The sequence below is a fragment of the Entelurus aequoreus genome, linkage group LG07 (genome assembly GCF_033978785.1).
Source record: "Entelurus aequoreus isolate RoL-2023_Sb linkage group LG07, RoL_Eaeq_v1.1, whole genome shotgun sequence".
Classification (NCBI taxonomy): Eukaryota; Metazoa; Chordata; class Actinopteri; order Syngnathiformes; family Syngnathidae; genus Entelurus; species Entelurus aequoreus.
The window spans coordinates 38,340,691-38,367,072 of record NC_084737.1 but is presented as its reverse complement, the minus strand read 5'-3'; the positions used below and the strand labels follow the sequence as shown (position 1 = coordinate 38,367,072).

General features: G+C 39.1%; 1 protein-coding gene across 5 annotated transcripts in view; it reads left to right on the top strand.

The window, feature by feature from the left end:
- The window catches only part of agap2 (ArfGAP with GTPase domain, ankyrin repeat and PH domain 2), a 63,254-nt gene extending 41,033 nt beyond the window's left edge, over positions 1 to 22,221 (top strand). For 3 of the 5 annotated variants that reach the window (XM_062053526.1, XM_062053523.1, XM_062053525.1), the window contains 9 exons: positions 223 to 397; positions 2,680 to 2,796; positions 2,885 to 3,019; positions 8,075 to 8,134; positions 8,350 to 8,501; positions 10,743 to 10,833; positions 10,957 to 11,179; positions 13,140 to 13,407; positions 21,054 to 22,221. In XM_062053526.1, the coding sequence (XP_061909510.1) occupies positions 223 to 397; positions 2,680 to 2,796; positions 2,885 to 3,019; positions 8,075 to 8,134; positions 8,350 to 8,501; positions 10,743 to 10,833; positions 10,957 to 11,179; positions 13,140 to 13,407; positions 21,054 to 21,257 (1,425 nt within the window). In that variant the 3' untranslated portion in view covers positions 21,258 to 22,221. The remainder of the gene's footprint in view (positions 1 to 222; positions 398 to 2,679; positions 2,797 to 2,884; positions 3,020 to 8,074; positions 8,135 to 8,349; positions 8,502 to 10,742; positions 10,834 to 10,956; positions 11,180 to 13,139; positions 13,408 to 21,053) is intronic. The other 2 variants (XM_062053527.1, XM_062053524.1) reach the window with 1 other exon arrangement.
- Positions 22,222 to 26,382: the final 4,161 nt, after the last annotated feature.

Here is a 26,382-nt window from a genome sequence, read left to right as displayed (position 1 = left end):
TGACAGTATTTCCACATTTACCCATTCACACACTGATGGCGGGAGCTGCCATGCAAGGCACTAACCAGCAGAGGCAAAGGGTGAAGTGTCTTGCCCAAGGACACAACGGACGTGACTAGGAAGGTAGAAGGTGGGAATTGAACCCCAGTAACCAGGAACACTCCGATTGCTGGCACAGCCACTCTATCAACTTCGCCACGCCATCCCTTTTATGCCTTGCAGGACTACATGCAGAACATCCATGGGAAGGAAATCGACCTGCTGCGTGTGACGGTGAAGGTTCCTGGCAAACGTCCTCCAAGAGCAGTTGCACCTGCAGGCCCTTCACCTGTGCCCACTGGTTCTGGAGTCAATGGGCTTGGTAGGGAGCTAACAGCTGCCAAAAACACCAGTACAGGTACTTCTTACAAATTGGACCTACAGTATTAAAGGCCTACTGAAACCCACTACTACCGACCACGCAGTCTGATAGTTTATATATCAATGATGAAATCTTAACATTGCAACACATGCCAATGCGGCTGGGTTAACTTATAAAGTGCAATTTTAAATTTCCCGCAAAATATCCGGCTGAAAACCTCTCGGTATGATAACGTTTGCGTGTGACGTCACAGGTTGAAGCAAACATTTTGGAATAGCACGGTGGCCAGCTTAAGCCGTCTGTTTTCACCACATAATTCCACAGTATTCTGGACATCTGTGTTAGTGAATCTTTTGCAATTTGTTTAATGGACAATGAAGACAGCAAAGAAGAAAGCTGTAGGTGGGATCGGTGTATTAGCGGCTGGCTGCAGCAACACAACCAGGAGGACTTTGAGTTGGATATCCGACGCTAGCCACCGACCGCACCGATGATCGGGTGAAGTCCTTCGTCGCGCCGTCGATCGCTGGAACGCAGGTGAGCGCGGGTGGTGATGAGCAGATGAGGGCTGGCGTAGGTGGAGAGCTAATGTTTTTAGCATAGCTCTGTCGAGGTCCCGTAGCTAAGTTAGCTTCAATGGCGTCGTTAGCAACAGCATTGCTAGGCTTCGCCAGGCTGGACAGCATTAACCGTATGGTTACAGGTCCAGGGTTTGGTTCGGTGTCTCCTGATAGTAGAAGTAATAATAGTATTGTTAATCTTCTGTCTATCCTTCCAGTCAAGGGCTTATTTCTTCTGTTTCTATCCGCAGTTAAGCACAATGCTATCACGTTAGCTCCGAAGCTAAAGTGCTTCACCGATGTATTGTCATGGAGATAAAAGTCAATGTGAATGTCCATTTCGCGTTCTCGACTCTCATTTTCAAGAGGATATAGTGTCCGAGGTGGTTTAAAATACAAATCCGTGATCCACAATAGAAAAAGGAGAAAGTGTGGAATCCAATGAGCCCTTGTACCTAAGTTACGGTCAGAGCGAAAAAAGATACACCCTGGCGTCCTGCACTGCACTCTAATCCTTCACTGTCACTTTCCTCATCCACGAATCTTTCATCCTCGCTCAAATTAATGGGGTAATCGTCGCTTTCTCGGTCCGAATCGCTCTCGCTGCTGGTGTAAACAATGTGCAGATGTGAGGAGCTCTTCAACCTGTGACATCACGCTACTTCCGGTACAGGCAAGGCTTTTTTTTTATCAGCGACCAAAAGTTGCTAACTTTATCGTCGATGTTCTCTACTAAATCCTTTCAGCAAAAATATGGCAATTTTGCAAAATGATCTAGTATGACACATAGAATGGATCTGCTATCCCCGTTTAAATAAGACAATCTCATTTCAGTAGGCCTTTAACTATGATATTTTTATAAGATAAATACTTCACTGCCAAATATCAATGTTAGGTTAGTCCAGCTAATACTAATTATTATTACTGAACATTTTCACATAACCTTTTCGAAAACTTAATATAAATATTATCCATCCATCCATTTTTTACCACTTGTCCCTTTTGGGGTAGCGGGGGGTGCTGGAGCCTATCTCAGCTGCATTCAGGGGGAAGGCGGGGTACACCCTGGACAAGTCGCCACCTCATCGCAGGGCCAACGCAGATAGATACTTTGACCTATTTGGAAGACAGTATTTTTCTATATCGTTGTATTGTATTCCATCCATCCATTTTCTACCGCTTATTCCCTTCGGGGTCGCGGGGGGCGCTGGAGCCTATCTCAGCTACAATCGGGCGGAAGGCGGGGTACACCCTGGACAAGTCGCCACCTCATCGCAGGGCCAACACAGATAGACAGACAACATTCACACTCACATTCACACACTAGGGCCAATTTAGTGTTGCCAATCAACCTATCCCCAGGTGCATGTCTTTGGAGGTGGGAGGAAGCCGGAGTACCAGGAGGGAACCCACGCAGTCACGGGGAGGACATGCAAACTCCACACAGAAAGATCCCGAGGCCGGGATTGAACTCACGACTACTCAGGACCTTCGTATTGTGAGGCAGACGCACTAACCCCTCTGCCACTGTGCTGCCGTGGCAGAGGCACCGTGTTGTATTGTATTGTAGATCTAAAAAATTAATTTTGCTTAATTGTGCTATGGTATTCAGTGCATACTTTACAGTCGTCTATAATTCTGAGCAAAGTTACTTGAGTGGCCCATATCAGGACTCAGTTTCCCTTGAAAGAGTGTTGGTTGATCATAATATGAATATGTATTGTATAACGTGTAAAACACTTCCTGTGTCTTTGGCAGTCCCTCAGTTGTGTCCATCCACCCTCTCTGTGGTTGATGGTGGTTTATCGCCTCAAGGAGGAGACCGAGGCCTTCAGCACTGCTCCTCGTCTTTGTCCGCAAAAGCGCAAAGTGTCGGTACGAACTGATCCTGGGGCTCCTCTAAGGCTATAAACAAAGTTTATGACAATGATTAAAGAGTGTGTATCTTTGTCCAAAATGTCAGATGCCCTCGAGGGGGCATCCAGTCAGTTTTCTGGAAAAGACGCCAGCCAGTCTTCTCCTATGACAGACCGCAAGAAGAACAGGAGGAAGAAGAGCATGAATCAAAAAGCGGATGCAGCTGTCGGACAGGCTGAAGGTAACGTGTAGCTCTGTACAGACAGCGAATGCAGTACACATATAAATCGCAAGCATGCACATAGGTTGAACTCTGATAATACTCTTAGGGCCTGATTTACTAAGATCCAAATACCTTGCGCTAAACATGCGTGTGCATTTTAAAAAGTGGCATGTACTAGAGCAGGGGGGTCCAGAGTACAGCCAATTGCAGCCTGCCAACATCTTCAATTTGGCTCGCGAGATGTCATGATTTTAATAAAGAATCTTACCCAAAGGGAGATTACATTAATCTTGATATAAACCAACTAACTCAATGTTGTCAGTTTTCCACCTCCTAGTGGACAACGTGGGTAATATAGGTAAATTACCTTTAATTATACCCTAAACTGATGTATGCGCAGCATGTACTTTTTTGACCCAATGCAAACAACTTTTTTTTGTCATGGTGCAAAAAAAATAAATAAAAATAAATCTCAACTAACACAAAATTTCAACAGACAGGTCACACATAACACAGCCTGCTCACTGAACATTGTGGACATTATTAAAAAAAAGTCCAATTACACCCATTAAAATCCATTACAAAGCATGGTGAGAAAAATGCAAAACACTCTACACACTTATCCACGTGTGTTTGATATTTCTGATTGATTACAAAACTTTAAGGAGGTTGTCACGGAAGTATACAAGGTAGAAGTCGAACTTTCACATACGTTTATTATTCAATTATATTAATTATTATGTATACATTATGTTAATAAAATACGTACAGATTTATATGTATGGGCTATATATATATGCGGCCCCCAAGTCAAAAAGTTTGGACACCGCTGTACTAGAGTATTAGTGGGCCTTTTGCGTGTGATCTACTAAGACTGTGTGTACAATTGAAAAGTGGTGCAGACCGCCTTATTTAAAAGAGGATTTTGCATTTACTATACGGGGCATCACCACGGAGACACTCTCATTTTCCTCACATTCATTTGATTATGCTCCTACCTGTGGTGTTTTGCTAGGTTTTCAAACAAGCAGGAGACATGTTCCACTTTTTATGGGCATTTTAGAAGCAGTCGTGTATGTAGGGCAGGGGTCCCCAAACTACGGCCCACCAGCGTCCAAAATCAGGCCCGCAGGAAGTCCCAAGTACAAAAAAGATAATAATAAAAAATTAAAAATAAATATTTTTTTGTGTCTTTTCTTATCCACTTTTTACCGCTTGCTACTCACGGTGTCTCCTAGCCGCTCAGGCAAATCATATTGTCTAAAAATGCATTTTCTCATCAATAACGTGACGGCATCACGCGCGCAGAAAGTGCGCTATATATATCTAATATATATATATATCTATATATATATATGTATATATATATATATATCTATATATATATATATATATATATATATATATATATATATATATATATATATATATATATATATATATATATATATATATATATATATATATAAGATATATATATATATATATATATATATATATAGATATATATATATATACATATATATATATCTAATATGTATATATATATATACATACATATATATAGAGATATATATATATATATATATATATATATATATATATATATATATATATATATATATATATATATATATATATATATATATGTATCTATATATATATATGTATATATATATATATATATATATATATATATATATATACATATATATATATATATATATATATATCTAATATGTATATAAATATATATATATATATATCAAAAATATATATATCTATATATATATATATATATCTATATATATATATATACATATATGTATATATATATATATATATATATATATATATAGATAAATATATACATACATACAGCCCGGCCGCCGGCCAAATTGTTTTAACCCAATGCGGCCCCAGAGTCAAAAAGTTTAGGGACCCCTGATGTAGGGCATCTGCATTTTTTCTCTCTTTTTTTTTTACGGCTGAAGGTGTATGGGAGGGATGCTGCACCACTATGCTCAAGATACAAAAATGCGTATTTCAATAAGTTTTTTATTATATAGGATATATGCTAGTATTATATATTATGTGAAAAATTAAACAAATACGGAAAGATATATAAACACATCAATTGAATTCGTTTTAATCAGCCCCTTAAAGGGGAACTGCACTTATTTTGGAGTTTTGCCTATCGTTTACAATCATTATGAAAGACATGACGACAGATGGATTTTTTTATACTGCATTTTAGATATTAAATAAACTTAAATATAACTCCGCTTACAGTAGAGCCAATGGGAGCTCCACTATTTCGCACATAAAATCCGATAAATAACTATTCAAAAAGCGCCAACAACACTCCTGGCTTAGCTGCTTACGTGCAGTGATTTCTCCAGATTCTCTGAACCCTTTGATGATATTACGGACCGCAGATGGTGAAATCCCAAAATTCCTTGCAATAGCTGGTTGAGAAAGGTTTTTCTTAAACTGTTCAACAATTTGCTCACGCATTTGTTGAAAAAGTGGTGACCCCCGCGTCATCCTTGTTTGTGAATGACTGAGCATTTCATGAAATCTACTTTTATACCCAATCATGGCACCCACCTGTTCCCAATTTGCCTGTTCACCTGTGGGATGTTCCAAATAAGTGTTTGATGAGCATTCCTCAACTTTATCAGTATTTATTGCCACCTTTCCCAACTTCTTTGTCACTACATGTTGCTGGCATCAAATTCTAAAGTTAATGATTATTTGTAACAAAAAAAAATGTTTATCAGTTTGAACATCAAATATGTTGTCTTTGTAGCATATTCAACAGAATATGGTTTGAAAATGATATGCAAATCATTGTATTCCGTTTATATTTACATCTAACACAATTTCCCAACTCATATGGACACGGGGTTTGTATTTATAGCGGCGACGTGATCACAAATTGTGTCCCTATGTTTACATCATCGAGTGGTCTGCTGTTTCATCGCTTCCTTGCTCCCTGTAAGTTATTGTAGATCATAAATCATGCCTCTCACCTGGAATGCAGATGGCTGAGGATGTAATCCAACAAGTTGGTACACTTTGACAGCTATTTAGGACCTGGAACTGGAGAGAAAAAACACGAAAAGCGCTTAAAAAATATAACGGCTATCATCGTGTCTTTCATATTGATTGTGAACGATAGGCAAAATTCCAAAAAAAGTGCAGTTCCCCTTTAAGTCATCCCGCATCTATAACATTATAAAAGAATGTTGCTAAATAGAAGATGTGTCTAATATTTTTATTTCTGATAGACCATGGAAATATGTTGAAACGTACATGTGGGATGGCGGATTCTCTGTGCATAATGTGTCTTTGCAGCGCGAGCACTTATCTCTCACAGCTGTGTGTGTAACTGTGTCAGTTTCCGCATTTCTTTTCCAAAGGTGCTAAATGGGAAATAGAGCTCTCAAAACGGTTAAGAGTGTTGATAAATCACATTGCACATGATGTATAGTATATTTGCATATTCTCCTCCCAGTAATGTGGACGTTTTAATGATCAGCATACATTCTGCATACTAATAAAGAGAGAGACGCAAAATGGGTTACATGCCTTATTCTGATCACTTAACAGACACAATCCACTTTTCATACATTTATTAGCTTTGCGTGTGCTATCAAATTTGCACATGTTTTAGTACACGCAAACCTTTAGTAAATCAGGCCCATATTATACGTTTTAAAAATCTAAAAGATCGCAACATAAGCAAGCACTTAAAACAAACCCAACAGGAAGAACATAGCCTCAATTGGGCTGAAACAGAACATGATGATGATGATGATGATGATGATGATGATGATGATGATGATGATGATGATGATGATGATGATGGTGATGATACATCTTATGGACGATATGGAAGATGATAGATCTTTAGATATACACCTGGGGCCGTATTTATCAAGCTTCTCAGAATTACTCCTAAGAAGTCTGCTAAGAGTTGACTTAAGAGTAAATAAATTCTTCGCTGAAAGCTGCACTTAAAAGTTAGTTATCAAGCGTCTTACTCACACTTTCAGCGAAGTGTAGGACTGAATCTTAAGTGTCACACTCAGAGCTGAATTACGACATTACTATGTGCCGTAAATGGAATTTTAGGTGACGTCATTTCTGTGTCCATAGAAATGACCAATCACGAAAGGGAATCCGTTGTCTAAGAATAAAGAAATATCTTGGAAATATTTAAGTGGACAATGGGAGTGTATATTTTGACAATAAACAACAAAATAATACAAAACAAACTAGTCCCCGCCGGCACTCACGCTACCGTTCCCTCTCTTCTGTCGCCCCCACACTCACTGACGTCACTCACCTCACGGCCACACACATACACTACTGTCATAACATTTTCTTTCCAATTCATTAATTAGGCAACTAATTTGAAACTGGTGTGGGTGGCTCTATATATACTAGCCCACTGCAGCCACATGCAGAAATCAACATGGAATCGAAAAGTATTAAATCTGTGACAAAAATAATACCCGCTCTGTCTAAACGATACCGTTTGATCAGCTGCTCGTCATCAAACAAATCCAGAACATCGTTCCGCTCCCTGAATGTTCGCGCACGTCTCTCTCGCCTCAGTGCCATCCCCTGCTGGCAACTCCTAACCACTTAAGACACCTCTGAAGGTCTCTTAAATATCGTGGAGAGTAGGAGTGATTCTTAGACTTAAGAACGTTGATAAAAAGCTTTTATTCTTAAGTTTGAGAGTAGGACTAAATTTCGCAAATTCTCAGGACTTAAGTGTAAAATGGCACTCTAAGAAGCTTGATAAGTACGGCCCCAGATATCCAGCATACACAAATCTGATTTGAAATTTGGAATTTATGAGTGTAAAAATGTGAAGGATCCTAGGCTGAATTTTCAGATGACTAAAAATACCCTTGCACAATATTCTTTTTTTCAATCTCTTTAAATATGTTATGGCAAAGATCTTTCTCTGATCATGTTTTCTCAGTCTATTTTTAACAGCTGTCTTTCTTTCTTTGGCTCTCTTTTTTCTCTCTCTGCTCACCTCTTGCTCTGCAGCCAAACGCAAAATGTGGAAGTTAAAGAGCTTTGGTAGCTTGAGAAACATTAATAAGACAGGTAACATTTATGCAGTGATGGAGTGTCTCATATTTGCATTCATGCCTGAGCCTGATTTCTTAATTTGTCTCGTTTGCATTGCAACTATTTTGGGTTCTCATCTTCATTTGAATATATGTGTTTTTTATTATAGTGCATGAGTTTGATGGCCATGATGTTAACCAACAGTACAGTGAGTACAGCTGAAATGATTGGTCCTTGTTTGTTACTTTCAGATGAAGAAAATGCAGACTTTATCATTGTCTCGTTTACGGGCCAGACGTGGCACTTTGAAGCTCAGAGTCTGGAGGACAGGGACTCTTGGGTATCGGCTATTGAGAGTCAGATTTTGGCGAGCCTGCAGTCCTGTGAGAGCGGCAGAAATAAGGTACATTTAAATCTCAAAACTGCTGTGTCTAAAAGTTAACAACGCTGCTTTTGCTCTCATCTAACCCTAATCCCAAAATGTAATCATTTGCTCCTATTCCCATTTCGGACATGTCCTGAAAATGTCATCAAAATCTGTCCATAACTTTTTTAGCTATGTTGCTAACTAATGCTGCTAATTAACTAACTAACTAACTAACTAACTAACTAACTAACTAACTAACTAACTAACTAACTAACTAACTAACTAACTAACTAACTAACTAACGAATCAGCGAATACTGGCAACACCGAACATTCTAATATTAACCTGCACAGATTTCTTCTGTGTTGCCATTAACTACTCTTCCGGCAGCCACTCGAAATATGTTTTAAAAATATATTAACAAAACATTCTATAATTTCAAAAATGACAACTCAATATCTTTCTGAAGGGATATGTCTTTTTATGCAAACATCAAAAAATGGATCCACAACCCAAACTAATATTTGCAGACAAAAATAATGAGTTTGCTAAGGAAAAAAATGTTTTCAAAAAATGAAATGTATTTGAAAGTTAAAATACATAACATTCTTGGTTGCAAATAATTTTTGTTTTGTCAACTTCTTTTTTTTATTATCATTATTTATTCAAATGTTATTTTCTAAATATGAAAAAAAAAAATTAAAAAATAAAAACATTTGTTTTATTGGACTTTTGACATATACAGTCCAGAAATACAATTAAGCACATGTCAAATGTTCTTTTTTCTCCCCCACACAAGTTACCTACAAAAGTTATACATACAATAAACTAAAAATAATAAACTAGGAAAAACATGCATCGGTCAAATAAGTACAGGCAAATATTGACATGATGCCGCAGACAACATCACTCCTGAGTGTCCCAAACACGGTGCAGCAATACACTAAAGTAGACAAAGCTTAACAATTATTTTTCTTTCAATTACTTATCAATCAGGGTTAAATTTGAGATCAGTCTCTTTTACATCTTTTAGGAAACCACCCCATACTTCCTGGAACTTCCCAGAACAACCGTTCAATGTCAGCCTAATTTTCTCCAGTTTGAAACAATACAGAACATGTCTAATCAGCGAGTGTGGCATGGTGGCGCTGTGGCCTTCCAATTTAGTGCAATGAGTCTTCTAGCCAACAAAGTAGTGAATGCTACAAAATAATTTTGGGATTTGCTAAGGGTAGATGACTGAGGTGATATCCCAAATAGTAGGGGCCTCCTCTGAACAAAATGTTAGAAGTCTTTTTATTGGTCTCAGATGATGGTGTGACCATATGGGCATTACTAATGACTCAACAAAATACCAAAAACTAGGGGTAGGCAATACTGACCAATTGAAAGGCTTCTAATATATTGCCCACAAGATTGAAGTGAAGTTGTAACCCAAAAATATATTTGCAACCAAAAAAAAAAAGATTTTAAGCCCAGAAAACTATTTGCAACCAAAAATAGGTTTTCAAACCAACAATTTTTGACTACACCAAACAATATTTGCAACCAAAAAAATGGAAACAAGGATTTGCAAACAATAAATAATGAAGTTTGCAAACAAAAAAGATTTGCAACCATAAAAAAGATTTGCAACCCCCAAAATATTTTGAAAACGTAATTATATATGATACATATCCTGTAAATATACATTAAATATTGTTATATAGGGTAACGCACACTTATAAATAGGTGAAGATGTACAGCCAAATGAGACTCCACATGAGAGTAATAACAAAAATGTCTTCTGCCCTGACAAAAAAAGAATGTTTAGTTATGATCAACACTGTCAGTAAAGTATACAATATGTTATTATTCTGTCTGTATTTGTTAACCAAATCCGCTCTTAGTACACATGCAATACAGTCGTACATCACAGCAAACTTCAAGCCCCAAAATTTACATATTTACATTGGCACTCCTCTTACCTTGTCAATCAAAATTGAGCTTTATCATCTTTAAAAAGGTAGTTTTGATTCAACTCTTATAATGAATCTCACTAGATTGTGCTGGTCATAGTGTTGAGTTCAGTCCGTAGATTGGAGTTAATTTCTTTCAAATTTCTATTAAATCTAAGTTATTCTTCTTTGTGTATAGAATCATTGTTGCATCTATTTGTCTTGTAAAATCTGTATATGCATCAATTTATTAGAGGTGGTGTCGGCCCCACATTGGAATGATTCAATTGGAAATAATGCGAAATGAAAGTGTTTTTTTAAACCTGCAATCTGTACGTAGGCACGACGGAGCAGCCAAAGCGAGGCTGTGGCTCTGCAGGGCATCCGTAACACCAAAGGCAACAATCTGTGTGTGGACTGTGAAGCTCAAAGTAAGTTCTTCCTCTGTAGCTGCAGCTACATTTTTATTAATTTATCTCACTCTATTGGCTTTGGTTTATTTCTATCAAGCAAGTCCATTCATCCACTAAAGCCTTCCTTCTATCTCCCTCAAGACCCCACCTGGGCCAGCCTCAACCTGGGTGCACTGATATGTATCGAGTGCTCGGGTATCCACAGAAACCTGGGCACTCACCTGTCTCGAGTACGCTCATTGGACCTGGACGACTGGCCCGGAGAGCTCACGCAAGTCCTGTCTGCCATCGGAAACCACATGGCCAACAGCATCTGGGAGGGTCGCACTCAGGGGCGAGTCAAGCCCTCACCCAATGCGTCACGGTGGGTGCAATCTCATCAGCTGACATGTAGGATGGAATTGTGAAGACATGTTATCCTGATCAGCATGATCACCAAAAAACACAATCTATGTTTCTTACTCAGTCAAATTCATGATCTTTAGCTGTTCAAAAGACTGGCTTGATATTACTTTTTTCACTTTTATTTTTTAATCAAGGAAACAATCACAGGTTATAAAAGAAGACATGCATCAGAAATATTTAAAAGTACTACTATTACTAAGTAATATTAGGCTATTTATTCTGAAATATTAACTCTAATTTTATTTTTGTTGGATTTTCATGATAAACATTCCATAAAGTGATGCCATATCACCATGCTTTGACGGTGACATCACTATTCAGATTGTTTTTATTTAATTGGAGCACAAAACCATGTTGACAAGAAAGTACACAAACAAGAATAAAATATATAAATATATAAAATCAAAGAAAAATAATCAATGTATACAGTCGTCCTTTGCCACATCGTGTTTCAAATTTGAGGCTTAACAAAGATGCAGGTTTTTTTAAAGCATATTCTACAGCATTATTGCCCTAAATTAAACATGTTCACGCATAAAAACGGCTTAATGGACTAAAAATATCAATAGTGGTATTGGCCACTGATGAGACCATACCAATCAGAGCACGCTGTTCAGTATTGTGGCCACTAAATGGCTCAGCCTTAGGCAGGTGTTGGATTAAAAGAGAGTAAAGGTGACTAAAAGGTGTTATTTCATGTCTAGAGGGCTCTCATTATGTTAAACATTTATTTAGAAGATAGCAACCAGGTTTTTTATGCTCCAGCTATGAAAATATTTTATTTACACGTTTGTAAAATTAATGATTCCTACTTAGCGGAAATTCATTCATTGGGATTATATATATATTTACATATATATATATATATATATATATATATATATATATATATATATATATATATTTATAAATATATATATAAAAAATAATATATTTTTTATAAAAAAGTATACATAAAAATAGAATAACAATTGGTAAATAATCCGTGGCGAAGTTGGTAGAGTGGCTGTGCCAGCAATCGGAGGGTTGCTGGTTACTGGGGTTCAATCCCCGCCTTCTACCTTCCTAGTCACGTCCGTTGTGTCCTTGGGCAAGACACTCCACCCTTGGTCCTGATGGCTGCTGGTTAGCGCCTTGCATGGCAGCTCCCGCCATCAGTGTGTGAATGTGTGTGTGAATGGGTGAATGTGGAAATACTGTCAAAGCGCTTTGAGTACCTTGAAGGTAGAAAAGCGCTATACAAGTATAACCCATTTATCATTTAATCCCATCAAACAATAAACCAGAATATGGAATCCAAATGCTGCTACGTTTCTTGTGACTTCATTTTCTAGTCCATTCGCCAGTCAGGTGGCACGCACACCTGCATGTGCATAAAAAACAACTCGCAAACAAACGGCTCGCACCTGTGAATCGATTTTCATAGCACACTTAAAAGAGCTGTCCAAAAAGCTCATATCGTTTGCTACTGTCACATCTCTAATGTGTTAATTATTGCAGGTGAAAATTGCATGATGGTAGTTGCATGAAAGCAGTGAACTGGCGCAAACTAGTCACAATAATAAACATGTTGTTAAACTAGCATCACAACTGGAGTAGGTGCTATAGGCTCAGGTGTCTTGTAACATGTCTTCCTTTACTCATTACTTTTGCAGTTTTAAGTATTTATATGTATACAATTAAAAAACGCAAATAAAATCGCAGTTTGTTTTTTTCTCAAAATCGTGCAGCTCTCGTATCCATAAAACTTCAGAAATGCAACAAAACCAACAAATGAAACATAATGAAGCTTATAACAAAATGTGCCGAGACATTTTAGTCATTTGACAGCAAACAAATAAACTCCACTCTTTCTTACAGAGTATACCATTCTATTCTTAGTGTGTACCTGACAATTATCCACTGTCTGTTTAAAAAAGGGAAGAGAGAGAGTCCTGGATTCGTGCCAAGTATGAACAACGGGCGTTTGTGACAGCTCTAAAGCCGGTGCCCGGGATCCCGACGACAGACGACGGCATGCCTGCTCGGCTGCTGTCCGCCGTGACCGAGAGGGACCTGCCCAGGCTCCTGCTCCTGCTCGCCCACAGCACCAAGGAGCTAATCAACGCTCAGCCCGCCTCATCTGGCACGGCCCTGCACTCAGCCTGTCAGCTGGGTGACGCAGTGATGACCCAACTGCTCATCTGGGTGGGTTTCCTCATCTCACTGCTCTTTCTCAGCTGTCTTTCCATGGAATACTATAGAAATTGAAACATAACTTAGAGTAGTCAGTGTATGTACAGTTTTTATAGGAGTAGATATTTACTGTCCTCTAAAAATAAGTCAACGCATAGGCATTATTGTCTAAATAACTGGAAACACGAGTGAGTACACCTCACAGTGAACATGTCTAAATTGTGTCTTAAGTGTGAATATTTAGTGTGAACACTTTTGTTATCCAGCACTGCCTTAATCCTCTTGACCATGGACTTCACCAGAGCTGCCTATGTTGTTACTGGAATGCTTCACAATGTCACAATACATGTTGGAATTAGTGTTTTCCGCAATGAACCGCAGCTCCCCAGTGCCATCAGCACTCATATAATCCCAGACAAATGACGCGACCACCACCATGCTTGACTGTAAGCAAGGCGATTATCTTTGTACTCACTTTTGCTGCAAGTTATTTGGACAATAATGACTATGTGTTGAGTGATTAGATTAGTAGATCTATATTCATAGAAGCTAAAACAAGGTGATCTAAGTACTGCCCGTGGGCCAATTGTGGCCTGCAGCTAATATTTAATTGGCCCTCAACATGTTCTGAAAATGTATTAAATTTGTCAATCATGAGGTTTTACTGTCCAGTAGTACCTTAACATATGAGCTTATTTGATTATATGACAGAGCTCCTAACTCAAAACATTTGTATCTCAAATCAACATCGCCGATTGAAACCAATTGAAATCCATTGAAAACAGCTCAAATACTAACATGTCTTTTCAAAAGAAAAACTAACTTCCATATACTGTTTAGTATGTATAATATACTGCAAACAACTACATTAGTTTTATGAAGTAATGCAATGAAAATGTGCAGCATTTACCTTGGAGAGTGGATTTCTGTCAGCTGCTTTGCCGTCAAACACACCATCAGCAGCTTCTCCATATTTTCATGGATACGTGTCTGCCATTTAGATACTATTTCAATATTATATTATTATATTCTTGGCTGGTGTTGGACTCATTCTGCTTCACTGTGGTGCAGACTAGCAATAATACACTCCAAATGCTTCACCAGGTTGACTACACGCTCGGTCATGTCTTTGATGATTTCTTTCTATAATTCAATGAATATCATCCACTTCATCTTCCCAGCACTGTCCTTCACACTAACTTTCTTCCTTTCCACAAAGTTATGTCGATCTTTTGCTACAAAGCTAAATCTAGAGAGTAAGACCAGGGGCCGTATTTATCAAGCATCTTAGAGTGCCATTTTACACTTAAGTCCTGAGAATTTGCAAAATTTAGTCCTACTCTCAAACTTAAGAATAAAAGCTATTTATCAACTTTCTTAAGTCCAAGAATCACTCCTACTCTCCACGATATTTAAGAGACCTTCAGAGGTGTCCTAAGTGGTTAGGATTTGCCAGCGGGGGATGGCACTGAGGCGAGAGAGACGTGCGGAACGATGTCCTGGCTTTGTTTGATGACGAGCAGCTGATCAAACGGTATCGTTTAGACAGAGCGGGTATTATTTTTGTCACAGATTTAATAAGGGGCGTCATCTCATCAGCAACATCACGCAGCAGAGCTTTCACAGCAGAACTAAAGGTCATCACAATGCTTCGATATCTCGCCACTGGGAAAACGCAACAGTGATGATTTGGGGTCATCACAACCATCAGTAAGCAGAATTGTTATGGAAACAATAATGGCCCTTACTGCTCCTCACCTCGTTATGCGTTTCATTGACTTTCCAACTACACCCCGGATAATTCAGCAGAAGCAAACTGATTCATTGCAAATATTGTTTGTTTGTTTTGTATTGTTTTGTACTTTATTGTCAAAATATACACTCCCATTGTCCACCTAAATATTTCCAAGATATTTCTTTATTCTTAGACAAGGGATTCCCTTCCCTGATTGGTCATTTCTATGGACACAGAAATGACGTCACCTAAAATTCCGTTTACGGCACATAGTAATGTCGTAATTCAGCTCTTAGTGTGACACTTAAGATTCAGTCCTACACTTCGCTGAAAGTGTGAGTAAAACGCTTGATAACTAACTTTTAAGTGCAGCTTTCAGCGAAGAATTTCTTTACTCATAAGTCAACTCTTAGCAGACTTCTTAGGAGTAATTCTAAGAAGCTTGATAAATACGGCCCCAGATGTTTTGTACGGATCTTGCAGGGTTCACTGTGACATTGGGTATGCCAACTAATGGTAAGGAAGCTTGTAACTCAAATGTTTGCTTGCAACTTAAAGCATAACAATTAGCTGAGACAGCTCTTGTTCAAAGCATTAAGGTGGCGCATTCTTAAGTGAAGGTAGCGCTGTCCATCCATCCATTTTCTACCGCTTGTCCATCTCGGGGTCGCGGGGGTGGCTGGAGCCTATCCCATTATTAGATATAACACAACTATATGCTCTGCGATGAGGTGGCGACTTGTCCAGGGTGTACCCCGCCTTCCGCCTGAATGCAGCTGAGATAGGCTCCAGCACCCCCCGTTACCCCGAGATGGACAAGCGGTAGAAAATGGATGGATGGACAACTATATGCTTTATCACTCATAACACAAAAGCTAAGATAACAATTCTTTGTTTTTTTCAAATAGCCAAATAGCTTAGCATGTACTGCATCAAATTTGTTTATATTTAATATATATAAAAATGTATTAGACTGACTACTCAGTTATACATACCTTTTATTCACCATATATAATATTGTCCAACTGCAGTATAAATAATTTCTGAAATGTGAGATACAGTAAATATGTTGACACAGATTTAAACATTACATTACACTACTTTTACAAAGTGACAGTTCCAACCACTGGCCTTGCATAAATACTTTGTATGTATTACAGCCTTCCCATTAGATCATTTTTTGAGGTACGTGTAAATCGGGATACTTTTTTAAGATGTTGTTTGTACACAAAACAACATAGTAGACATCCCTGCACAATTTGAGTAAAAGCAATAATCCACACTTGGAGCCTGATCCACTAAAATCCAATTAAGAAGTGCTAAACAGCCTGTGCAAACTATACAAATGTGTGTACAATTGATAACAAGTTTAAAAGTAGGTTTTTGCATGTATAATCACCTGTCACCATGGAGGTACTCATTTTCCTCCACATTTACGGCATCATATGGTCCAACCAGTGGCGTTCGCCATGTTGTTGACATGCAGCATACAAATATAATTTGTAGGCTACATTGAAGCGCAATCTAAACAACATAATCTATTTACAGCCCACTGAAGGTGCGCTCTGGGAGGTGCTGCAGTGTTGTGATGGTGCGTCTGGAATGATTCAGATGCAAGAAAATGCATTTTGCAGGGATACCTCTTAGTAAAAATATATTTAATACATGAAACGCCATTAACAAAAACACAACAATTATTATTTTTATTTTTTTTTATGTGTATATATATGTGTGTATATATGTGTATATATATGTATGTATATATATATATATATATATATATATATATATATATATATATATATATATATATATATATATATATATATATATATATATATATATATATATATATATATATATATATATATATATATGTGTGTGTATGTGTTTATATGTGTATATGTATGTGTATATGTATGTATGTATATATATATATATATATATATATATATATATATATATATATATATATATATATATATATATATATATATATATATATATATATATATATATATATATATGTATATATATTTATTTTATTTTTATTTTTTTATTTATTTTTTTTTAAAATAATTTTTATTATTTACTTACTTTATTTTATTTAATTATTTGTATTTGTTATTTTTAATTTAATTTGTATTTCATTTTATTATTATTATTATTTTTTTTTAAATATTGTTATTTTTCTTTAATCTTATTATTTATTTGTGTGTGGCGTCGCGCGGGTCTCGCTTCCTGTTGGGTGGGGTCCGTGCCCGTGTGGCCCGACCTTGCGCTGTGGGGTCTCTGTTGGCGACTTGATGTGGTGGCGGCGCGGCGCCCGTGTCTGGTCTGGATACTGTGTCTCGGTTGTTTGGGCGGTGGTGTGTTTGTGCGGGTTTGGGTTGGGGTGGTGGGGTCTTTTGGTGGGGGGGGGGGGTGTTGGTGTCTCTTGTTTGCGTGTTGGCGTTTGGGCTTGCTGGAGGGCTGGCGCTGGCTGGTATCTGTGATCCTGTTGGCGTGTGGTTGCCGGTCGCGGTTTTTTTTTGGATCGCTTTGATTTGATTGGGTGGTGCTGGCTGTCTGGGGGTGTTGTGGCTGCTGTTTCTGCTGCCGTTTGTTTGTGGTGTGGGCGCCCGTGGCTGCTGGGTCTGGTGCAGGGGGGTGGCTGATGTTGTGACTGGTGGCAGCGCGCGCGCGTGGTGGTTGTCGGGGCTGACAAACTGTGTATATGTATGTGTATGTGTGTGTGTGTATGTATGTATGTATGTATGTATGTATGTATGTATGTATATATATGTGTATGTGTATGCATGTGTATGTGTGTGTATGTGTACATGTGTATGTTTATGTGTATGTGTATATATGTATGTATATTTCTGGGGGTACGTTCTGGGCCTGCCTGTCGGGTGGGGGTCGGCGCCTCAGGCTACTGCATCCGGACTGCGTGTCTGGAGCTCCTGGGTCCCGCCGTCCATCCCTTCCGGGTGCCCGTCTTGGTTGGGGCCTGCTGGGTCTGGTCCCTGCGTCTACTGTGGTGGCTTGGTGCTGCAGGGTATTCCGAGGTGCTGCGAGTCGGCCAGTTGTTGGGGTAGCGACCTTGTGTGTCAGCATGTCTGTGATCTTCTTTTAATTCTTTTTTTATTTATTTTTTTTTATAAATAGATTTAATTTTTTTTTTTTTTTTTCCTTTTTTTTTTTTTAAAATATATTTTATTAATATTATTATTATTATTATTATTATTATTATTATTATTATTATTATTATTATTATGTATTTATTTATTTTATCTATTTATTCCCCTACCTCAGGGGGGGGGGACTCGGCGGGGCGGTTGCTGGTTGTTCCATCTCCATCGTTGGGGTCCCTGCGGGTGGGGTGGGTGGTTCCTGTGGCCCCGTGCTGGGTGGTCCTGTGGCGGCCGGCTTGGGTGGGGTGGCCGTGGGCTGGCCTCGCCGCGCTCTCCAGGGGGGGGGGGGGGGTGGGGTGGGGGGGGGGGGCTCGTGGGGGCCCTGTTGCCGGTGGGGCGGGGGCGGTCTTCCCGTCCGGTTGCGGGGGGTCTCCGGGCCCCTCGGGCGGGGCGTCCCGCCTTTCTGTCCGTGTGGGGTGTGGTCTCTCGCTGGCTTGGGGTCTGGCTGCCCCCTGTTTTTCTCGTGCCTTGTCCTCTGCCGGGTGCGTCTGTCTGCGGCCTGCTGCTGGCCCTTGTGGGCGGCACGGTGGGCCAGGCTCTGGGGTTCCTGTCGCTGTCCGGCTTGGCTGCGTGGGGGCGGTGGCCCCTGGTTCCCTGGGCACCACACCTACTGTTTGTGGGATGGGTTCTCGGGGAGGCTGGGGCCGTACTCTGGCTCCCGCACACACTGGGAGTCAAATGTATTGTACATGCAAATTCACATATACTCACACACATACATACAGACATACATAGGTACCTACGCTCCCACATACATATACAAATAAATACAGTACATATTTACACACTCAAAGTTCGTACATCCACACGCACATTCATTATACAAACATACTGTATACACATACTGTACATATACATTGACTGTAAAAACATACATATACACATACTGTACATATACACTCACTGTACAAACACACACATACACATACTACACATACATTCACTGTACAAACACACACATACATATACTGTACATATACATTCACTGTACAAACACACATATACACATACTGTACATATACATTCACTGTTCAAACACACATACTGTATACACATACTGTACATATACATTCGCTGTACACACATATACACATACTGTACATATACATTCACTGTACAAGCACACATACACATACTGTACATATACAAGTACATATGCACACATACACTCATGCACATAATCACGTTTCATCAAACATATATTAACGTTGTTGCCCTAGGGTAAACTGGGTATAACACATGGCACACTGACAAAGCTTAACCTATTGTTACTATAACAATCTACAAGGTTAATGTAGGTTGCTTCTCTTTCTTCCCCTCCATTTTTCTGCATTCTTTCGTATCTCAAGTTATCATTACGTATATGTATTGTTGCATTTGAACAATTGTATTGTTGATAATAAAGGTAAAGTACTGGTATTGTTTATTATCAATAGCACTATTTCTATTGGTATTCATATTGCTCCATTTTTAGTGTAATAATGCTCATTGTCATTTCTGTATTTTTTAAAATTTTTTCGCTAACTGCTTATTTGCTATTACTTTTACCATCATATTTGTACATGTCGTATTTGCTGATGTTGCTCTGTTGTTGTTGTTGTTGTTGTTGTGTTTGCTGTTGTTGTTTTTGTCTCTCTGTCTAATCCCCCTCTTGTCCCCACAATTCCCCCCTCTGTCTTCCTTTTTCTCTCTTTCTATCCCCTCCTGCTCCGGCCCGGCTGCACCAAATGATAATATAAATACATTTAATAAAGTCAAAATACAAGTAAGGCAACAAGAGAAGTATCCTACACTTCTCTTTTGTAAAGTAAATCTGAACAGCCGATATGGGCATCTACATCTGCTATATGATTTGACCGAGAAGCTGGGCAGGACATTATAAAAAAAAAAAAAAAACACAACTTTTGTTGGATTTGTTTTAATGACCTTAACCCTTAAGTTATCCAGAAGCTATAAAATTATAAAATGATGTTGCTGAATAAACACGCACACAGATGGAATATCCTCTCTATCAATCGTCTGTCTTTGTGGCGCGATCGTTTCCCGTGTTATATATTACCATTTGTGCATAACTGTGCCAGTTTGCAAGCACATTCCAATACAGTCCAATCCATTTTATTTATATCGAACATTTAAAAAAACAATACAAGTTTCACAAAGTGCTGCCCACACACTTACACATTTAAAAGTAGGATAAACTAAGGACAATCTAGTATAGGAAACATTTAACTAAAAAAGAAACGAAAATAGACTAAGATAGACTAAGATCACACAACTCTCATGTTGGTTTAAAAGCCAATGAGTAAACATATGTCTTAAAATTTTATTTAAAACTCATTAATGAGGTAGATGTCTAAATAACCTCGTTCTAAATACAGACGCAAAACAGTGGCCGCAGAACAGTTTTAGTCCTAATAAATTACATTGAGAGGGCTAAATGATTATATTTGCATCTCCTCCTACTACTATATTTCATATACACGAAGACAGACGCGTCACTATCAAGTTTACACTTGTTTTGATACACGCAAACCTTTAATAGATCAGGGCCTTGATATTTTATCCAAAATGGCTCAGCTATCTGAGGTCAGAGAACTATTTAAATAATCGTTCTTAAATTCAAACAATATGATACATTTTTGTCACATAAAGAAATGTAGATGCAAGCTGACTAAGGTTAAGGGTCAGATCAGGTTTCTTTGAAAGTTTCCTCCTTGTTGATCAGTGACCACTTTGTCCCCCTGCAGTACGGAATCGATGTGAAAGCGAGGGACACACAGGGCCAGACGGCCATGATGCTGGCCAGAAAAAGCGGCAGTAAAGGCTGCATTGATATTTTACTCCAACATGGCTGCTCTGAGACCTCTCCTGCCACTGCCACACCGGTGCTCTCCCGCCGTTCCAGCACCGCCAGCTTGGGCCGTACCAACTCAAGGAAGCCCGTGTCGTAGCCTGGGACAAAGACACCTATTTACGTCACGGTGATGAAGTAGTTCGAAAAGCTTCCAAAGGAGGCACCTTTTGGAGTGGGCTGTAGGAGAAAATGGTTATACAATAAATTGACTATAAAATGTGTTTCAGAAGACTGAGCAACATATCAAAGCACTTAAAGCAATATTCATTCCATTCGTTGATGACATATTGCTGAAATATTGTGTAGTCGTTGACCTCATTCCCAAACGACTTAAGTTGAATCTTTGTAGCCGTTGATCTGCTTGTGTTTGACTTCCTCCAGAACAAGTGCAATAAAACGGCGGGCTGTGTGAGAGAGCGAAATTAGCCAACTGAGACCTCTGTTGGCATTTGTTGAAATCCGACCAACTTGACAAATAAGTCACAGTCTTCTTGTGTGTGCCTGTTGCCTCACTTCAAAGGTCTGTTTTTGTTCCAAGAGTCAGCCAGCAAAAGTCACTGTCACAAGGCGAGAAGATGGCAAAGTTTGGAACATGAACTATTATGTCGATGCTGGTTTCTCTTACATGGCGCGTTAATATCCTGTAAATGAACCGATATAATCAACTCTGTAACCAAGACACAGTGAAAACCAATCAGTTTTGTAAATGATTTCTTAAAAGGCTGTTTAAAAAAAATAGCCTTTTAAGTTTGTTTTTTCATTGTCTTTTTATCATTTTCTTATTCTCCAACATGTCATGACAACACATGTTGATTACATAACAGATGCTGTTATGTAATCAACTGTATCAGTTTGTCCTTTGGGATAACCAAAATGACTGAAGATGAGGAAACTATATTTCATGATTGATATCCTATTACTGTTGTGTAAAGGTCTGTTCCATGAGTTTACTGTGATGAATGAAGAATTGTTATTTCGGACACTTTATGGGTTGTGAGATCCTTCGTGAGCTTCAACAAATGGTTAACAGTATTAAATAAACTTTTTTTTTTAAATTAATACTGTTTTGACAAATTGTTTGAGTTTGTCTTTGTTGTTACAATACATTGTTATATCTTTGAGCTGAACAAATATTAAAGATCACCTCATTGTGACAAGAAAGAAGCCAAAGGGCACAACACACAAGAAAAGATTCTAATGGAGTAAAGTCGTGAACATTTGACAACAACATTACAAAACAAAAGGATTGCTAAAAAAAAGATCTGGGATTGGAAAATTGTTTTTTTACAACACTCAAAAATAACACAGCAGCAACATGACATTTTATATTTAGAAAAATAAATGAATAATTATTCATGTTGTGTATGCCAAATTCAAAAATATCAAGCTGTATATTCACTTTAGTTTAATATAAGTTTATTATCCATTATATATAATATAATAAATATCAGGTATTTAATGATAAAGAGAATTAACGATCTCCGCCAGGGGCGTCACTAGCTTTTAAGGACAGGGGGGCTTAGCCCCCAGGAGATGCACAGGATGCGAGCGAACGTAGCGCACGAGCACAAAACTTCACAAACGGCTAACAAAGACTTAGAAATTAATCATTGTTATTATTATTATTTCAGTGGGTTTATTTTCAATCTGTGTTCAGTACAACAACAAACATGGGTTTGCACAGTGACATTTTGTTTACAGCATCAACAAGAAAAAATTACTTGCATGATCCTTCAAGATACACTGATACACAATGAAAGTCATGGCATTAGCCTCTATGTTGTGAATTAATAACATAGAGTCTTTGTTATTAATTCACAACATAGAGGCTAATGCCACGACTTTAGCTCACAATACAATAATTGTTTGTTCCCAAATATTTTGAAGTTGCACAGATTACATTTTGGGCACATATGTGACTAAAATGGTTGTAAATTCAAGCCCTGGAAAATATTATTTAATTACTTGAATTAAAGTAATATCTGGATCGGGATAATTTGGCTTGTATATAATATATTTATATATATATATATTATGGCAAGCCGTTAAGGAAATTAAATATATATGGAAGTCTGAATAGAAATGAGAAACTTTTATATATACTGTAAATAAGAAAGACTTAGAGTCCGTCTGCTGATCTAAAAAACAGCCAAAGCTGTCAAAGAGCTGAGGGACCATCTTCAAAGTACAATGCTGAAACAAATAATGCAAACAATAAAATGTAACTTCCAGGGCTTGATGGGACGGTAAAAAAAATGCAAGGGACGAAATGAAATGCTCCCCGGGATGATGGCTTTTAACCATTTTTTTTCTTTTTCTTTTTATGTATTTATTCATTTTACATTTTATATTAAATGTCTTGGTTTTTCCACCCTCTGAAAATCCTATGAAATGTTTAACAAGCCATCCTATAATAATACAACAGCTATTAATGTAACAATACAATAAAACAAATATATTTAATTATGTTTTTTTTAATTATGTTAACAATAGGCTAATGTATATTACTTTATATAGATTCTACAAGAAACACAAAACTTAAAAAATAAATTATTTACAATGGCAGACACAAGGTTCTTGTTCTGCAGTGCTGTGTGCTAATGTGCTTTGTACACCTGCAGGACCGCAAGCAAGGTCGCAGAGAAAATGCGGACTGGATTTTGAGTGATGTGGGCATTTTCTATATGAACAAGTCCAAGGACCGCAAGCAAGGTCGCAGAAAAAATGCGGACTGGATTTTGAGTGATGTGTGAATTTTCTATATGAACAAGTGGAATGGATTGGATACCGACGCACTAAAGGGGCTCTCTACCTTACGCTATGAAGTGAGGGGAAACTGAGTGAATAATGACAGGTTATATGATTATTTATTTAAACTCATATTCGGGCCACTTTATAATGAATATTTCCGCATGTATTTGTAAAAAAACAAACAAACTATTATTTATTTTATTTTATTTTTTTATTATTTTTTTAACACCAAATTATTTAGGGGGGCTTAAGAACATTTTAGGGGGGCTTGGGCCCCCCTAAAATAGGCCTAACAACGCCAATGATCTCCGCGGTTAAACTCCTGACGGTTAGTATTACCGTTTTAAATTCAAACTACCAAAAAACTGTGATTGATAGCGCTAGTTTGCTAGCATAAATGATAACATTAGTACAAATGACATTAACATACTTCCCCATTAAGAAATGACATACCCCAATCTAAACTTACGTGAACACATTAATTATTGAATTGTGCATATTCAACCTACAAGCCATGCTCTCTTAGAACAAGTACTTTTTGAGCAAAGTCATCAATACCACAATGATAATGAGAACTGCGATAATTTAGGTCACAATAACTGTGATATGAAATTTTCATGTTGTTACATCCTTAATGAATATACATTATAAGTATGATTTATCATTTATTGATTTATGTTTGGTTCAATTTTCCATCCATCCATTTTCTTCCGCTCATCTGAGGTTGGGTCGCAGGGGCAGCAGCCTAAGCAGAGAAGCCCAGACTTCCCTCTCCACAGCCACTTTGTCCAGCTCTTCCCGGGGGATCCCGGGGCGTTCCCAAGCCAGCCAGGAAACATAGTCTCCCCAACATGTCCTGGGTCTTCCCTACCGGACGGACGTGCCCTAAACACCTCCCCAACGAACCACCTCATCTAGCTCCTCTTGATGTGGAGGAGCAGCGGCTTTACTTTGAACTCCTCATGAATGACAGAACTTCTTACCCTATCTCTAAGGGAGAGCCCCGCCACCCGACGGAGGAAACACATTTCGGCCGCTTGTACCCGTAATCTTGTCCTTTCAGTCATAACCCAAAGCTCATGACCATAGGCGAGGATGGGAACGTAGCTCAGCTCCTTCTTTACCACAACGGATCGATACAGCGTCCGCATTACTGCAAACGCTGCACCGATCCGCGTGTCGATCTCACCATCCACCCTTCCCTCACTCATGAACAAGACTCCGAGGTATTTGAAGGAGATAGAACTCCACCCTTTTCCGGGTGACAACCATTGACTCGGACTTGGAGGTGCTGATACTCATCCCAGTCGCTTCACCGATCCAGTGAGTGTGGAAGATCCTGGCCAGATGAAGCCATCAGGACAACATTATCTGCAAAAAGCAGAGACCTAATCCTGCAGCCACCAAACCGGATCCCCTCAATGCCCTGACTGCGCCTAGAAATTCTGTCCATAAAAGTTATGAACAGAATCGGTGACAAAAGGCAGCTTTTGCGGAGTCCAACCCTCACTGGAAACAGGTTCGACTTACTGCCGGTCAATGCGGACCAAGCTCTGACACTGATCATACAGGGAGTAGACCGCCAGAACCAGACAGTCCATACTCTCCCCAAAGACTCCCCATACTCTCTGTCCGGAGGGACACGGTCGAATGCCTTCTCCAAGTCCACAAAGCACATGTAGACTGGTGGGGCAAACTCCCATGCACCCTCAAGGGCCCTGCCGAGAGTAAAGAGCTGGTAAACAGTTCCACGACCAGGACGAAAACCACACTGCTCCTCCGGAATCCAAGGTTCAACTATCCGGTGAAGCTTCCTCTCCAGTATGCCTTAGAGAGGATGGTAGTCCAGAATCGCTTTGAAGCCGTCCGGAAGTCGTTTTCCATGGCTTCCCCGAACTCCTCCCATGTCCGGGTTTTTGACTCCGCGACCGCCGAAGCCGCACACCGCTTGGCCTGTCGGTACCTGTCAGCTGCCCCCGGAATCCCATGAGCCAAAAGGACCCGATAGGACTCTTTCTTCAGCTTGACGGCATCCCTCACCACTGGATTACCGCCATGACAAGCACCAACCACCTTGCAGCCACAGCTCCAACCGGCAGCCTCGACAATAGATGCACGGAACATGGTCCACTCGGACTCAATGTCCAGTGCCTCCCTCGTGACATGTTCAAAGTTCTTCCGGAGGTGGGAATTGAAACTCTCTCGGACAGGAGACTCTGCTAGATGTTCCCAGCAGACCATCACAATGCGTTTGGGCCTGCCAGGTCTGTCCGGCATCCTCCCCCACCATCGGAGCCAACTCACCACCAGGTAGTGGTCGGCAGACAGCTCCGCCCCTCTCTTTACCCGAGTGTCCAAAACATGAGACCGCAAATCCGATGACACAACTACAAAGTCGATCATGGAACTGCGGCCGAGGGTGTCCTGGTGCCAAGTGCACATGTGAAACGTGGTGACATGTAAACACAGGA